At 41.5% G+C, this 18,797-nt stretch overlaps 1 protein-coding gene across 1 annotated transcript in view; it reads left to right on the top strand.

Moving 5' to 3' along the window:
* ift172 (intraflagellar transport 172) overlaps positions 1–18,797 on the top strand; it is a 145,086-nt gene that overhangs the window by 84,963 nt on the left and 41,326 nt on the right. The window contains exons 26-30 of the mRNA XM_033021383.1: positions 9,074–9,163; positions 9,962–10,059; positions 11,208–11,343; positions 13,401–13,517; positions 18,056–18,198. Coding sequence (XP_032877274.1) covers positions 9,074–9,163; positions 9,962–10,059; positions 11,208–11,343; positions 13,401–13,517; positions 18,056–18,198 — 584 coding nt within the window. The remainder of the gene's footprint in view (positions 1–9,073; positions 9,164–9,961; positions 10,060–11,207; positions 11,344–13,400; positions 13,518–18,055; positions 18,199–18,797) is intronic.

Below are 18,797 nucleotides of genomic sequence, written 5' to 3'. Positions count from 1 at the left end.
AATAAAGAAAATGTGTCATCAAAATATGAAAAGGAGGAAAGGTTTGCTTTTATATTTGTGTCCTTCAAAGTCCAGGATGCGCTGAATGCCCAGCAACCAAGTACATTAATTATTGTCATGTCATTGATTGAAAAAGAAATGGAGCAAATTAATCATTTAAAATGCTCTTTTCTTAAAGGTAGGTCTGTCTCAAGACCCTTTGCGTTTATTTGCAGGAATAAGTTAATAAGAGCTTATACCACATTGATTCAGAATATGGACAAATCCCAAATCTTACAGCATGCACCGGATTCCCCTATTGATTTAAATAACCAATCCATTGAAAAAATAGATTGAAGGCTTTTCGAAAAGACACTAAAATGAAGTGGAACATGAGGGAAATGGGAAAAGTGGGAAATGAAGTGGATTTTGTTTTATTTTCCTTGACTATTTTATCCAACTAAAAGATGTTTCTAGCTGATTCAATGATACACTACATCGGCTGTTAATTACTATTTAAATGGAGAACATGCTCCTTGTTTGTTTGACTTTGATACTTTTAATCAAGTTTTCCTTAGCATGTCGTAAACCTAGCTGTATCCTATGCCACATGCAAATTATTTTACTTATTGTACATTTATAAAGAGACACATAGGATTGTATCGCATAGCACGAAGCATGAATTGGCAAACACTATTCCAGCAACAATACATTAGTATCTGTCACATGATTCCATTTACTTTAAGGAAAAAATGCACATTTTCTCTGGAGTGCAGCCCAGGCCACCCTTGACTCCCACACGGACATTGATTCCTACACATCCTCTGTTCTGGACTTTATAAACTCCACCATCAATAGTGTCACCTCCCTCAAACAGGTGACCATATTCCAGAATCAGAAGCCATGGATGAACAGCGAGGTCAGGCTACTGCTGAAAGCACGGGACACCGCTTTCAGGTCAGGCGATGCTCGAGCCTACAGTTCAGCCAGGGCTAACCTGAAGAGGGGCATCAAGAAGGCCAAGCACTGCCATAAGCTCAGGATTGAGGATCACTTCAACAACAACTCCGACCCCCGACGCATGTGGCAAGGCATCCAGGCCATCACGGACTACAGACCCTCCAACACCACCCCCACATCCAGCGACGCCTCCTTCCTTGAGGAGCTTAACCACTTCTATGGCCGCTTCGACAGGGACAATCTAGAGACAGCCATCAAGGCTGTGCTACCTGCCGATCACCAACCCCTCACACTCACCCCCTACGACGTATTCGTGGCACTGAGTAGGACTAATGCACGTAAGGCTGCTGGCCCTGACGGCATCCCCGGGCGCGTGCTCAGGGCCTGTGCTGCGCAGCTGACAGACGTCTGGACTGACATCTTCAACCTGTCACTTGCCCAAGCAGTTGTCCCCACGTGCCTTAAAACCACCTCCATCGTGCCAGTGCCAAAACACTCCACTGCGGCAAGCCTCAACGACTTCCGCCCAGTTGCACTTACCCCCATCATCACCAAGTGCTTCGAGAGGCTGGTCCTGGCACACCTCAAAAGCTGCCTACCCCCCACACTGGATCCCTATCAGTTTGCCTACCGCAAGAACAGGAGTACGGAGGATGCCATCTCAACGGCACTTCACTCCGCCCTCTCCCACCTTGACAACAGAGACACTTACGTAAGAATGCTGTTCATCGATTACAGCTCAGCATTCAACACCATTATACCATCAAAACTGATCACCAAACTCGGTAACCTGGGCATCGACCCCTCCCTCTGCAACTGGATACTGGACTTTCTAACCAACAGACCCCAGTCTGTTAGGTTAGACAAGCACACCTCTTCAACCCTCACCCTGAACACTGGCGTTCCACAGGGCTGTGTGCTGAGCCCCCTCCTCTACTCCCTCTTCACCTATGACTGCACACCTGTACATGGTACTAACACCATCATCAAGTATGCAGATGATACAACGGTGATTGGCCTCATCAGCAACAACGATGAGTCGGCCTACAGGGAGGAGGTCCAGCACTTAGCAGCATGATGCGCTGACAACAACTTGGCCCTTAACTCCAAGAAGACCAAGGAGCTCATTGTAGACTTCAGGAAGTCCAGGGGCGGCACGCACACCCCCATCCACATTAACGGGACGGAGGTGGAACGTGTTTCTAGCTTCAGGTTCCTGGGAGTCAACATCTCCGATGACCTCTCTTGGACCCACAACACCTCAACTCTGATCAAGAAGGCTCACCAGCGTCTCTTCTTCCTGAGGAGACTGAAGAAGGTCCATCTGTCTCCTCAGATCCTGGTGAACTTCTACCGCTGCACCATCGAGAGCATCCTTACCAACTGCATCACAGTATGGTATGGCAACTGCTCTGTCTCCGACCGGAAGGCATTGCAGAGGGTGGTGAAAATTGCCCAACGCATCACCGGTTCCTCGCTCCCCTCCATTGAGTCTGTCCAAAGCAAGCGTTGTCTGCGGAGGGCGCTCAGCATCGCCAAGGACTGCTCTCACCCCAACCATGGACTGTTTACCCTCCTACCATCCGGGAGGCGCTACAGGTCTCTCCGTTGCCGAACCAGCAGGTCCAGGAACAGCTTCTTCCCGGCGGCTGTCACTCTACTCAACAACGTACCTCGGTGACTGCCAATCACCCCCCCACCCCCCGGACACTTATTATCACTTATTATTATTTATTCAAATCATTTGCTATGTCGCTCTTCCAGGGAGATGCTAAATGCATTTTGTTGTCTCTGTAATGTACACTGACAATGACAATTAAAATTGAATCTGAATCTGAATCTGAATAAGAGGACCGACAATCAGTTCAGCCCAGGTTCCTGTGAATGGAGCTGTAAAAAAATGCTTGCACATTTGTAATATTTAAGGAACAACATGCACATTGTGGCTGGACTTTCAAATAGCCTTTGACAAGGTCCCACACAAGAGAATAGTGTGCAAAATTAGAGCACATGGTATTGGGGGTAGGGTATTGACATGGATAGAGAACTGGTTGGCGGACAGGAAGCAAAGAGTATGACTTAATAGGTCCCTGCAGGGTGACTTGGATAGGTTGGGTGAGTGGGCAGATGCATGCCAGATGCAGTATAATGTGGATAAATGTGAGGTTATCCACTTTGGTGGCAAGAACAGGAAGGCAGATTATTATCTAAATGGTGCCAAATTAGGAAAAGGGGTGGTGCAACGACACCTGGGTGTGCTTGTACATCAGTCATTGAAAGTAAGCATGCAGGTATAGCAGGCAGTGAAGAAAGCTAGTGGCATGTTGGCCTTAATTGCGGGAAGACTTGAGTTTACATAGAAACATACAAACATAGTAAATAGGTGCAGGAGTAGGCCATTCGGCCCTTCGAGCCTGCACCGCCATTCAATATGATCATGGCTGATCATCCAAATCAATATCCCATACCTGCCTTCTCTCCATACCCCCTGATCCCTTTAGCCACAAGGGCCACATCTAACTCCCTCTTAAATCTAGCCAATGAACTGGCCTCAACTACCTTCTGTGGCAGAGTTTAGGAGCAAGGAGTTCCTACTGCAGTTGTACAGGGCCGTGGTGAGAACACACCTGGAGTATTGTGTGCAATTTTGGTCTCCTAATTTGAGGAAGGACATTATTGCTATTGAGGGAGTACAGCCTAGGTTCACCAGGTTAATTCCCGGGATGGCGGGACTGACATATGATGAATTTATATTCACTGGAATTTAGGAGGATGAGAGGAAATCTTATAGAAACATACAAAATTCTTAAAGGATTGGACAGGTTAGATGCAGGAAAAATGTTCCAAATGTTGGGGGAAGTCCAGAACCAGGGGTCACAGTTTAAGAATAAGGGATAGGCCATTTAGGACTGAGATGAGGAATAACTTCTTCACCCAGAGACTTGTGAATCTGTGGAATTCTCTGTCACAGAAGGCAGTGGAGTCCAATTCACTGGAAGCTTTCAAGAGGGAGTTAGATTTAGCTCTTAGGGCTAAAGGAATCGAGGGATATGGGGAAAAAGCAGGAACGGGGTACTGATTTTAGATGATCAGCCTTGATCATATTGAATGGCAGTGCTGGCTCGAAGAGCCAAATGGCCTAATCCTGCACCCATTTTTCTACGTTTCTATGTTAATAGTTTCTAGCTATTTTAAGATAATGTGTGGTGTGCGCAATTTTACAAGATAATTATGATTCACAAAAGCATTTAAACCAGCTAAATTAAATTATTCTGATTTCTATGTTGCTTTATTATTATTAAATGTACAGAGATACAGTGATTTTGTTGCCATACAGTTCAGTAAATTATCACTATACATAGGCACATTCCCAGATTAAGTGCAAAGTGTAAAGAAATTGTCCACTGAGACCATTTACAAAAGTGGCCTAGTTTTGGCACCATTTTCAAAGTCCAAGGCTTTAACTGCAGCTGGCATGAAGGCCCATTATCCTTGTAGCAATGCAGGATCGGCCTGACCAAGCAAAGTTGGAGACATCCTCCATCATTGTCTTTTTTCACACAGAGAGTGGTGAATCTCTGGAACTCCCTGCCACAGAGGGTAGTCGAGGCCAGTTCATTGGCTATATTTAAGAGGGAGTTAGATGTGGCCCTTGTGGCTAAGGGGATCAGAGGGTATGGAGAGAAGGCAGGTACGGGATACTGAGTTGGATGATCAGCCATGATCATATTGAATGGCGGTGCAGGCTCGGAGGGCCGAATGGCCTACTCCTGCACCTAATTTCTATGTTTCTATGTTTCTATTGCTCCACCCGCTCTGATTACTTAAAAACTAAATTGCATTATCCCATTGTTTCTTTAAAAGTCCAAATTGTCTTTGTCTTTCTAGCATATTCAGGAAAAGATACCACATAGTCTGGTTTAAAGTAATATTGTGTGTCTTTTCCATGCCGTTTTCTAATTTGCGTACACAATTTAAGACCTTGATTTGAATGCAATTTCCCAGAGCCCAAAACATCAAATTAGTACAGTATTAAAACTCAAGTTTTAATAGTTTAATGTAAGAGATTAGCCTTGTGGGTTTTCTCTGCATTGCCACTCACTTGCCTTCATCATGAACTCATAATGATTTGAGTATAGGAGCAGGGAGGTTCTACTGCAGTTGTACAGGGTCTTGGTGAGACCACACCTGGAGTATTGCGTACAGTTTTGGTCTCCTAATCTGAGGAAAGCCATTCTTGCCATAGAGGGAGTACAGAGAAGGTTCACCAGACTGATTCCTGGGATGTCAGGACTTTCATATGAAGAAAGACTGGATAGACTCGGTTTGTACTCGCTAGAATTTAGAAGATTGAGGGGGGATCTTATAGAAACGTACAAAATTCTTAAGGGTTTGGACAGGCTAGATGCAGGAAGATTGTTCCCGATGTTGGGGAAGTCCAGGACAAGGGGTCACAGTTTAAGGATAAAGGGGAAATCTTTTAGGACCGAGATGAGGAAAACTTTTTTCACACAGAGAGTGGTGAATCTGTGGAATTCTCTCCCGCAGAAGGTAGTTGAGGCCAGTTCATTGGCTATATTTAAGAGGGAGTTAGATGTGGCCCTTGTGGCTAAAGGGATCAGGGGGTATGGAGAGAAGGCAGGTACAGGATACTGAGTTGGATGATCAGCCATGATCATATTGAATGGCGGTGCAGGCTCGAAGGGCCAAATGGCCTACTCCTGCACCTATTTTCTATGTTTCTATAATGCTTGACCAAAAGATTTGATGACAACATATTTGTTCTAGATCATTTTGACTATATTCTCAATAATTAGCTGACTTTATTGATTTCACTGTTGGATGCACCAAGTGTCAAACATGCAAGGATTCCAATAGCTCTTTGAAGTTTTATTCCATTGTCCTTCCTGTTTTTGGAACCAACTACAAATTTGTAAAGACTTTTCTGTTTTCAGGTCATTGATGTAAGTCTAGAAACAATAATGGTTCAAACACTAAGCCCTGGGGCACTGCACTCATTACTTCCCTCCAACCCAATACAACTTGCTTACAAGTAGGTTGCATTAACTGTAGCATCTTTCATATCCCCACATGTTCCTGTTTTATCATGCAAGCTTCCAATTAATTTATAACAAGGTCACTAACTTTGTTCATACCTGCAGGCAATGTGCTGATTTTTTTCCCTTGTGAGTACTTGAAGAAGCATTTTTTCAGAATATTTGCTCTATTCTGTTTTGTCTATTTGCATCTGCCATCATTCTTAAGTCATCTGTGATTATTATCTTACACTTCAAGTACTAAAATCTTTTTTAAATTGACATTTTGCCTCCAGCTGTATTCTTCTGCTCCTCCTTTTAAGTTGCTTCTCCATGTGCCTTTATCAATTGCACTGTATACTTTATTTTTCTCCTTGACATCTTTAGAGGTTATTTTTTGTTCTTTATTCATTTGCTGACCGATTTACTTTTATTCCAGACTTTCTAAAATTCAGTGTGTTGCAAAATTTCTGCAAATTTGTCAACATTCGGATCTCAACAGTGCTCACTTTCAGCCAAGATCTTAGATATCCAACAATTCTGTACGAGTATCTGTGCCACTGGGACTGCAGTGGTTTAAGAGCACCTCACAACCACTAAGGTTATTAGGGTTGACCAATAGATGTTGGCCACATAAATCCCATGCCTATTAATGAATCTCTGTTTCAGTAAAAAAACTTTCAGTTTGGTCATCTTGTTTCTAATATTTATAGTAATCATACCTTCTTTCTAGCATCTGTGCTTTTGAGTTTGTGTTTTTAACTAATGCATTTATCTTCTCATGGAATGCCAGCAATGGGGCAGTTAGTCTCATCCTAAATTAGATTTTATCCCTACCTCCCCTTCCTATCTGATGTTAAATATTCTGCTCTTGTTCTTGCATCACAATTGCTTGCTTCATTCTGTGTCACCACATTGTCCTTTTATTGTGATTTTACAGAAAAATTGTATAACATCTTAATCATGTATATTTGGCCTTAATATGTTTGATTTTGCAAGGAGATTCTTCTGATGAATGCCTTAAGATAGTTGTAATTTAGTGTCATAGAACATAGGAACATATGTATAGCACAGGAACAGAGCCTTCAGCCCACAATGTCCATGCAAACATGATGCCAAGTTAAATTAATCCCCTCTGCTGTACTTGATCTATATCGGTAAATTCCCCATATATCTATGTACCCATCTAAAATGGCATATAGCACAAGGCCCCCTTCAGCTCACAATGTCCATGCTGACCATCATGCACTCATTTCCGCTAATCCAACCTTTCCTCTCATATACCTATCACCTCCACTCAGTTTTCCTGCCACCTGCAGATTACTGTAAACTATCAACCTATCCGCTAGCACATCAATGGCACATGGGAAGAAACAGAACAGAAAGGTCACCTGAAGGAAACCTATAATGTTATACTGGAAGTCATAAACTCTATTGAGGCCACACCCAAGGTCATAATTTCAGCTGGGCCTCTGGAGCTTTGGGGTCACAACGTGATTAAGGTTTATTACTGTCAATTTTACTGAGATAGTATGCAAAGCTTTATGCTATCCAAACAGATCAGATATACCATATATATGAGAGTTGATAGTTAGAATTAAGTACAATAAATAGAGCAAAGGGGAAGATACAGGGTACAGAATACAGTTCTCAGCATTGTAGTGCTTTGTATGTCATCAGTGCCACAGACAATGTACCACCATGCTATGCTCTAATTTAATTTACTTAGTTTTAATGGGCACTGCTTTCATGAAAAATATTGATGAGCTTTTTGTTGTTTCATTGAGAAAGCAAAATATGCAAACAAATAATTAAAAAGCAAAAACAAAAACAATAAATGTTCTTGGCAGGAGGCCATGTTCTTTCCCAGAATGTGTTTGAGCAAACCAAAGAACTTTATAGTCAAGTTCACCAGATAAAAATAGAATAGTTAGCATTATATGTATTGTTTCTTTGGTGCTTAATGTTTTATTTAACGTGGAATTTAGGTTGCAGACAGGCTGCTGCTGTTCATTTGGCTTTAAAAGATAGGTGAGCATCAAAGGGGGAAAGGCAGATTTTGTACCACCAAGTTTCATCCAGGTGGAATTTGAGCTTCATTTCATTTGGATGTATATGCCCCCAAATTAATTGGTTCTGTCCATGTGTTTGTTCTGAGAGGTGTTGCTGCCAATGCAATAGACAGAGGCATTTCATGACAGATCACAGTGTTGAGTATTGTAGCCAGCTGGATCTAGAGACCATTGTGATATATTACACTGTTATTTTCTTGAAGAAAATTATAAACTGTAATAAATGTATGTGGAAATAAATGGTTGTATTTGAAAAATGGAAGTTCTGTGGCTTTGTTTTACCAATTTTACCATTTCTTTAATTCATTTTGATTCTATAATCAACATATCAATATTTTAAGCTACAAGTTAAATCTTTACAATTTGGAACACTGCGATACAAATGAAAAATCGGTGAACTTTGCAATGTGTGTATGTGGAACTTTGTATGTAAAATGGCACTGGATTCATCTCCTGCCTCACCCCATTTTTTTGTTCTATGTAATGAAGGCAAACATTAATTTCCTGCATTGCGTTCATATATGTAACATTTTGACTAGAGCATTCAGCTCCAAAGTGATTTTGCATGTGTCACATTTGTGTTGCATGCCATTCGATATCATGATTTATCATGATTATATGTTTTGGTGATTGCTTAATTGTGGCGGGCTTTGTCACTACGATAGACACAAAATGCTGGAGTAACTCAGCAGGTTAGGCAGCATCTCTAGTGAAAAAGGATTGGTGACATTTCGGGTCAGAACCCTGCTTCAGACTGTAATAGTGTGAAGAAGGGTCCCGACCCGAAATGTCACCCATCCATTTTCTCGAAAGATGCTGCCTGACCAGCTGGGTTACTCCAGCACTTTGTTTCCATCTTCGGAAAATACCTGCATCTGCAGTTCTTTTCTACACACGTTATATGTCATCTTGCCCAAAGATATTCACGAAAAATCCCCACATCTTGCAATCAAATATTATTGAAGAGGTTTATATATTTTATGGTTCTGTTAACCTGAATTGATGGCTTTTCCTTTTATGTTTTAGACTGCAGAAAAATTGTACATTAAAGCTGACCAAATCAAGGATGCCATTGACATGTACAAGCAAGTGGGATGTTGGGAGAAGGCTCACAAGGTTGTGTGCTGAATTCTGATTATAAAATGAAACTGTTTAGGAAGCATTTCTCTGTGAAACTGTTTAGGAAGCATGTTTATGCAGCACAATTTACCTGTGACACTGGTCGAAGTATAATTTTGTCTTGTAGGAAGGGGAACAGAAACCCAACACACTTACACAGAAACAGACAACGTACTCAAGGATATTGTATTGATTAAAAATGATGTCCAAGATCTTCTCCTGATTCCATAGATAGTTATCATTCGCATGGGAATCATTGGGGATAGAGCTGACCCTAGAAAATTTGGCGGACTCCATTTTGATTGCTTTGAGCACTACTCTACACTTGCTATGTCCCCGCAGCATAGTGTTTGGCTGTAAAATATTGATTTTATATATGTTTTTCATATCTGTCCTACTTACCATCTTGATGTACAATGTCTATCTCTGAGTTTTCCAGCAAACACTCTACTTAGCTTGAATGTAAAGATGACACCATTGAATGACACTACAAATTTATGAAAAGCATAAATTTGACAATCAGGCTGTTTATACGGTTAGTCATTTCACCTTTGAATTGCCATTTCTGACATAATCATATATTATAACAAAATATACATAATTACACATTAATTCAACATAGAAACAGACCCATTAGCTCTCTACTTTAAGCACTTATGTAATGGGGAAAATGTTTCCACTATCTACCCTATCAGTGCCCTTAGCTTTGGACTTGTCTGTTCGATGCAATGATAATTCTGCAACTCTCACAGATTAATTGTCAGTTTAAAGCAAAACTTTTCTTAAAACTTACAGTTGGCTATGAAGTGCATGAAGCAGGAAGAAGTTGCAGTTTTGTATATAAATCAAGCACAAGAATTGGAAAATAATGGAAAATATAAAGAAGCTGAAAGGTAACATATTGAATACAATACTGTAGGCATTATTAGATGATGTAGAAGCTTTTGACCCAAATTGTCCATTGTTTGCCTTGACACATGCAATAATGCAAATGTTCCTATGATATTCTGCAAATGTTCAGTATTGATCTCAGTGCTGGTACTGGTATTGCCAAATATATAGATAATTACAGATACAATTCACTCCAGTTGTTTTTTGCATTACTACATCCACTTGGGGTCAGTCAAGAATGATATCTCCCAGGTTTAGGATTTTGGAATATTGTCAGTGCTACAACTGAATGATATCCAGATTCTGCATGATGCCATGTTTCCAGTGGTAGAGCTGACTTTCTGTATTCCCGCAATGGCTTAATTAAATATCGCTTTAATATTGATCATTGCATGCACTGTAGTAATCAAATATTTCAGTACATTATTTCAGTCCAATGGCAACTATAATGCAGTTTGAATAAGTGACATTTAGTGTTGAAAGAAAATTGTATTACAGTTCCTTTCATCTTTTTTTAAATTTGGGCTAGAGGGGTTGCAGTCTCAGATGGAGGTCTCAATATGTCAAGTCATAGTTTTGAATATGTGGGTGGCAAATGGTTAGTAGTGAATGGGTAAAGAGAGTCCCAGTCATGGGTTTGTGTTTGTTGAGTTCCATGTCAAAGTCCTGGGGTATGGACTAGAACCTTGGGTCCCAATTTGGGGGGATGGTTGGAATATCTCAAATCCTAATCTTTGGGTAATTCATGTTCTGTGTTTTTTGCTTGTTTGCTGCTTGGGAGTCATCCATTTAAGTATTCTAAAAGTGAAGATGTTTAGCAAATAGGGCAATAGATATGTTACTTCCTTAATTCATGGATTCATAACTATTTGTGAAATGCTGATAAATTAACCTGTGCACATTCAGTATATCACATGGTCTTTGTCAAGTACTGATGAGACCAATGCCAAACAATGTTTATAACATTCCACTGGGAGGCTGGAAAGGATTAAGAGATCCAGGATACAGCATGGCAAAGCAGTAGGAGGTGTAATTTAATCGCCATTGTATCTTGTATCTACCCACTGTATTTACAGCTAGTATTCTGACCTAATGGAAGAAAATTGATTAATTTATTTTGAACTCTTACTATGATAATCTTTTGCTGCAGATTATACATTACAGTTGATGAACCTGATTTAGCAATCACAATGTACAAGAAGCTTAAAATGTATGATGACATGATACGGCTGGTGGCAAAATATCATAAAGAACTACTTACTGACACCCACCTTCATCTTGCAAAGGTATGGGAAAATAAGTGCACGTAGCTGTGTTCAAAATGCATCTTTTTGTCTGACTGTACTGTGCTACTGCTGTATTTTTTGCAGGTGGAAAGGTGAGGACATCTGAGAGAAAGTCAACATGGTTTTGTGTATGAGAAATAATTTCTCACAAATTTGATTACATTTTTTTGAAGACATCACCAAGAAGATCGATGAGGGCTAGGTGGTAAACATAGTCTACTTGAATGTTAGCAGTGGGCTGATCTGGAAGGCTAGAACACATGGTGTTCAGGGTGAGCTAATTAATTGGATACAAAATTGGCTTGTTGGCTGTGGATAGTTGTTTTTCAGATTGGAGATATGTGACCAGTGATGTACCGCAGAGATTGGTGCTGGGTCCACTGTTGTTTGTTTCATACAAATGATTTGGATGAGAAAGAAGGCGGCATTATTAGTAAGTTTGTGGATGTCAGCAATGTTGGTGGTAAAGTGGACAGTGAAGAAGGTTACAACAGGATATAGATCTACTGGGAAAATGGGCAAGAGAATGACAGATGGAATTTATCTCAAGCAATTGCGAGGCGATACATTTTGAGAATTTAAATCAAGGCAGGACATACACAGTGAACGGCGGGACATTGGGGACTTGTTGAACCATGAAATCTGGAGGTACAGGAACAGACCCCTGAAAATGGTGACACAAATAGACAAGTTGGTGAAGAAGACATATGGCAAGCGAGCCTTCATCAACCAAAACATTAAATACAGGAATTGGGAAGTTGTACAAAATGTTGTTTAGGCTGCACTAGGTGTATTCTGGATGCCAAACTGCAAGAAATTTGTAAGTAAGCTGGAAAAGTTGCAGAAAAGATTCACAAGTAAATTGCCTGGATTGGAGGGCTTGAGTTATGAGGAGAGATTGGTAGGTTGAGTCTGTTTTACCTGGAGCTAATGAGAATGAGAGGTGACAAGGTAGAGGTGTATAAAATTACAGGAGCATAGATAGGGTTGATACCCAGAGTTGATTTCCCATGGTGGAGTGTCTAAAACTAGAGGCCATAGGTTCAACGTGAGAGGGAGGAAGTTTAAAGAAGATCTGGGGAGGGAGGTACATTTTTCACAGAAAGTGTAGTTGGAATCTAAAATGCGCTGCCAGAGGAGGTGGAGACAGGAACAGTAACGACATTTCAAAAGCATCAGATACTTGAATGGTCAATGCAGAGAGGTATGTAGAATTAATGCATGGGATTAGATTCGGTAGACATGATATTTAACCGAGACACGGTGAGGCCAAGGGCCTGTTTCTATGATGTACGACTCCATGACTATATCTATAATTTAAAAATATTTGTCCAATATTACAGGAGAGGATGTTATGTTGACATTGATTTTAAAATTATATTCATAAATCCAAATGTACAGAGGTAATCTGAATCTTGATGCAACATGATATGAAAATTTGGCAACTTGGCCCATTTTTTCCTTACTGCTGCTGCCGATGAAACCCTCAATTGTCTCACATTTACCATATGGGTTTCCACAAAGGTTGCTGGACAAAACCCTATTGGGCATACCTGACAAGGTTGATTGTATCATGCCTGGGCCTTCCAAATAAATTTACACTTTACCACAAAAACATAGAATCAAAAATTATTTTACTTTTCTTCCTCACAACTACAAAATCTTCAATCACATGAATGGGCTTACAGATCTTGTACCATCTCTATCCTGCTGCAGAATCTGTGAGCAAATTCCACAAGCTTAAATACTGGGGAATTCAAGCAACTTCATGCAAAGTGATAGATTGAAAATTCAGAAGATGCTGACAAATTCAGGGCTTCCAGGTTTAATATGGATCTGTCCAGAATCTGCTGGCATTGAAGTGGGTAAATGCAGGTTGCTCTGCTGCAAAACACTGCAAACTCTAGGCCATTATTTTTCTCAACTGAAATTTGAAGCTAAAATCTATTACTCCACAGTTAGATAGCTTCAATCAAGTTACAGTAGTGTTAATATATTTTTAGCTATCATTTGGATTTATTGGTGCAACCTGTTCTGATATGATTGTGTTGCTATAGGAACTGGAAAGTCAAGGCCGTTTTCGAGAAGCTGAGTATCATTACTTGGAAGCGAAAGAATGGAAAGCAATTGTGAATATGTACCGTGTTAATGACATGTGGGATGAAGCGTATAGGGTGAGAACATCAGCTTGTTCATTTGCATATTCTTGCATTCATTTTGTAATAGACATGAAATCCATTGTTTATAAAGACCACTCAAAAATGTTGAAACTTAAAACATCAAATGGCTCTAATAAACTGAAATATCTTTATATTACAAAACATATTAGTAAAACCTGTTTGTCTCTTACAATTCAGTCAAAATAAACAGATCCCCTGAATTTTTTATTTTAGTGTTATACCCTCCTGTTATCCAGAATGTGATCAATAATAAAACAAAAAGAAATAGGGCGACACAATGGCACAGCTGGTAGAGATGCTGCCTCACAACATCAGAGACCCAGGATCGATTCTTGCCTCGGTGGCTGTTTGCATGGGTTTCCTCCAGGTTCCACCCACATCCTCTAGTTTCCACCCACATCCCAAAGATGTACGGGTGTGTAGATTAAATGGCTTCTGTAAATTGCCTCTAATGTATAGGGAGTTGATAAGATAGTGGGTATACATAGTATTAGTCTGACTGGGTGAACAATGGTCAATGTGGACTTGGTGGGTCGAAGGACCAGATTCCATTCTGTATCTCTAAACATGAAAAATAGGAGCATGTGTCAATCAATGTGATCTTTGAATCTTTTTTGACCATTCAACAGATCATGGCTGATCATGACCTCGGATCCATTAATACTTGTTGCCATAACACTTGTCCCCATTATGGACCAACGGTTTCCCTCATAATTGTGTATGTTCGGAGGCAGGAAGAGGCAGTATAGTGATGTAGCTAGAAAAACTGCTGTCTCACAGTAACAACAAGTGTTTTCCATGTCCACTGGGTTTCCTCCAAATGCTCTAGTTTTTTTTTCCATATCCCAAATATATAGTAGTTTAGTTTAGAGATTTAGCATGGAAACAGCCCCTTTGGCCCATCGAGCCGTGTCGAACCAATGATCACCCATACATTTATTCTATGTTATTTCAGTTTCACATCCTACACACAAGGGGCAATTTACAAAATCCAATTAACCTACAAACCTGCATGCCTTTGGAATGTGTGAGGAAACTGGAGTACCCAGAAAAAGCCCACACGTTTTCAGGGAGAACGTATAAACTCCATACAGACAACAACCGTAGTCAGGATCGAACCCGTGTCTCTGGCGCTGTAAGGTGGCAATTCTACTGCTGTGCCACCCTATATTGGCAGGTTAATTGGTAATTGCACTTTTCCCCCGAAACAAACTTCAGACATCTTGATGTATTCCACCAGATTTCCAATTGTTTCTTATTTCAGTTCTCCCTTTATCCACACCACTGCAACCGTATCCCTTTCTAAAATATATTTTTTCAGTTTCCTTTCTTCACGCTCTGCTCTTTTCCTTTTCCCCATTGTTTCTCATTCATTTTATTTTATTCAAGTGAGTTTACCGTGGTCATAGTTACAGCTGTGTATATCCCACCGGATGCTAATGCTAGCAGAGCCCTAGGCTACCTCCATAGCGCTATCAGCAAACAAGAGAACACCTACCCCAAAGCAGCCCATATCATAGCTGGTGATTTCAATCACGCAGACTTAAAATCAGTTCTCTCCAAGTTTGAACAACACATCAAATGTGCAACCAGGGGAGAAAATACATTAGACAAGGCCTACTCAAACATCAAGAAGGGGTTTAGAGCTACACCACTACCACACTTAGGCCAGTCGGATCACCTATCCATTTACTTAGCACCAGCATACACCCCCTCAGGAGAAAAGCTCAACCCTCTACCAAGACTGTTAAAACTTGGCCTGAAGGAGCTTCCTCACAGCTACAGGACTGCTTTGAAAGGACAAACTGGGACATTTTTGGAAATCAGGACTTGGAGGAGTACACATCCATGGTACTCTTTTACATCCAGAACTGTGTTGACAACATCACCGTCGACAAACTCATCCGGGTGTACCCCAACCAGAAGCCGTGGATGACAAAAGAGGTCCAAACTCTCCTCAAGGACCGCAACACCGCCTTCAGGTCTGACGACAGAGCCCTGTACAGCGCTGCTAGAGGAAGATAGAGGACCACTTTAACAACAACGATCCACGGCGGGTGTGGCAGGGCATCCAGCACATCACCAACTACAAGCCCAGCAACAGCACGACGGCCGAAGGCGACGCCTCACTGGCAGAGGAGCTGAACTGCTTCTTTGCTCGCTTCGAGGCAGAACCAGAAGAGCTCGTCACCATTCTCCCACCAGCCCCTACCAACAACAACTACACCCTCACTGTGCAGGAGCATGAAGTGAGGCGGGTGCTCAGGGCGGTGAACCCGAGGAAGGCTGCCGGCCCGGATGGCGTGACAGGAAGGGTTCTGAAGGAATGTACAGACCAGCTCTCCGAGGTCTTCACGAAAATCTTCAACCTGTCCCTGTCCAAATCCATCATCCCACCGTGCCTGAAATCTGCCACAATCATCCCACTACCAAAAAAGCCTGTTATCAGCGGCCTTAACGACTACCGACCGGTCGCTCCCACACCAGTCATCATGAAGTGTTTCGAGAGGCTGGTCCAGCAGCACATCAAAGCCAGCCTCCCGCCCACCTCCGATCCACACCAGTTTGCCTACAGAGCAAATAGGTCCACTGAGGATGCCATCGCCACTGCTCTTCACACTGCACTGACCCACCTCGAACACCAGGGGAGCTATGTGAGGATGCTTTTCATTGACTTTAGCTCCGCCTTCAATACCATCATCCCCGGCAGACTGGTCACCAAACTCATGGATTTAGGACTCTCCCAACCCATCTGCCTCTGGATCAAGGACTTTCTGTCTAACCGCCCCCAGACCGCCAGACTGGGCCATCACCTCTCCACCCCCATCACACTCCACCGGCTCCCCACAGGGCTGTGTGTTGAGCCCCCTCCTCTACGCCCTCTACACCCACGATTGTGCCCCCGCCCACTCCACCAACACCATCGTCAAGTTTGTGGACGACACGACTGTGGTTGGACGTATCTCAGGAGGAGATGAGACAGCCTAGAGGGAGGAAGTCCAAAGACTGGCAGCGTGGTGTTCAGACAACAACCTCATCCTAAACACCACAAAAACAAAGGAAATTATCATAGACTTCCGTAAGAACAGTGCAGCCCCCAAACCCCTATTCATCAATGGGGACTGTGTGGAAAGGGTCTCAGACTTCAGATTCCTGGGCACACAAATTACGGGGGATCTCTCCTGGACTACAAACACCACCACAGCAGTCAAGAAGGCCCAGCAGCGACTCTACTTTCTGAGGATCCTCAGGAAAAACAACCTGGAGGAGAAGCTGTTGGTGTCCTTCTACCGCTGCTCCATTGAGAGTGTGCTGGCGTACTGTATAACCACATGGTATGCCAGCTGCTCTGCAGCGGACAGGAGAGCCCTTCAAAGGGTCATCAACACCGCACAAAAAATCACTGGCTGCCCACTGCCCTCCCTGAAGGACATCTTCAGCTCTCGCTGCCTTGGCAGGGCAGCCAACATCCTGAAGGACCCTGGACACAACCTGTTTCACCTGCTGCCCTCTGGCAGACGGTACAGGTCTTTCAAAACTCGCACAAACAGACTCAGAGACAGCTTCTACCCCATAGCCATACGTGAACTTAACAGTGCAAAATAAGAAATAACACTCACATTCAACTGAATGGTTCTACCTCAGCTGCTATTGTTATTTATCTGTAAAAAAAATTTATATGTATATATTTTTACCTTTTCTTATATATTTAAAATTGCTCTTGTGAATCGCGGGAAAACCGTGGGATTGAGTTTTAAATTTCGTTGTACCATGTGCAATGACAATAAAGAGATTCATTCATTCATTCATTCACATCTCTATTCTGACATTCATTCTGCTCAAGCTCCCTCTTTCTAGCATGCGTCCATCTTTTATCCGGTCTATTACTTTAAATAACATTTTCCATTCTTCCCTGTATCTCAGCTTTTATTCCATCCTTTCCTCTAACCATTTTGCCATCTCTTGACCCTTTTCTCGATAAAGCATCCAGAGGATTCTATATTCATTTACCACTGCAGAAGACAAATTAATGATTAGTTATTCAGTGTCTTTATATTCTACATGAGTACAATGATTTCTTTAGTGGATTTATTAATGTCTTTATCCTCTTGGTCATACAATGTTTTTCTCTGTTTCTCCCTGTGACTATTATCCATCCGTGCACTTACCCTCACATAGAGGCATAATTGGATAGGCAACAAAAATTTCAGAATGGAGAAATATATAATTGGACATTAGTAAAGGGAGGAGGGATGCACTAATCAGAGCAATTTGGGGAAATTATTCAACATAGCATATAACCTTTTATTAACATTAATTGATAGCAGATAACTGATTGGGTTGCGTTGTTTTTTGCTGTGGTATTCTAAGTACTAAATTGAAAAATTCCAAAGTAGACTGCAAATTATTTTTTCTTCTGAGAAAACATCAGTACCCATTTGTACTTGGTAAGTTTTCATTGAAAATTGAAAAATCTCCAATGTGTGTAACGTAATAATTGATTTAAGAATGTTTCTTTGTGTTTCTTGAAGGTCTCTAAAGCCCATGGGGGTGCAAATGCTCATAAACAGGTTGCCTACCTATGGGCTAAAAATCTGGGAGGAGAGTCAGCAGTTAAATTACTGAATAAATTTGGTCTTCTGGAAACAGCAATTGACTACGCAGCCGATAACTGGTGAGATATGCTGAAAATAAAATCCTTTCACATTACCATTTGTGCTAAGTTATATGACTTTTCCCACCTACCTTCCTTTGTCGTGTAACCCTTATTTGATTGAATAAATAACTCCCCTTTTGGGATGGGCAAACCGAGTGAGTCAATTCTTAAACCTTGGAACATAATGAATTTATTTTGGTAAATGGTAAACATGTTTTTTGCATTCATCATGCATTCTGCACAAAAAAGCTCTCAGAAGGAGAATAGATTTTTGTTGGGCGTTAAATGTTGTTACTTCTGTGCTTTGATAAGTATGTACTTAAATCTGCTGACTGTAACAGTCACAGCTGCAAGCTTAAAGCCAATCAAAAGACACATAGACAGTCACAAAATACTCAGCGACAGGCAGCATCTCTGGATAGAAGGAATGAGTGATGTTTTGGATCGACCGAAACGTCACCCATTCCTTGTATCCAGAGATGCTGCCTGTCCTGCTGAATTACTCCAGCATTTTTTGTCTATCTTCGGTGTAAATCAGCATCTACAGTTCCTTCTGACACATTGGCCAGTGTTAGCCATGATGATCAGGGCAAGGAACAGCAAAATATTTGCAAATC

The sequence above is a fragment of the Amblyraja radiata genome, chromosome 5 (assembly GCF_010909765.2).
Source record: "Amblyraja radiata isolate CabotCenter1 chromosome 5, sAmbRad1.1.pri, whole genome shotgun sequence".
Lineage (NCBI taxonomy): Eukaryota > Metazoa > Chordata > Chondrichthyes > Rajiformes > Rajidae > Amblyraja > Amblyraja radiata.
This window is presented reverse-complemented; position numbering and strand designations above follow the sequence as displayed.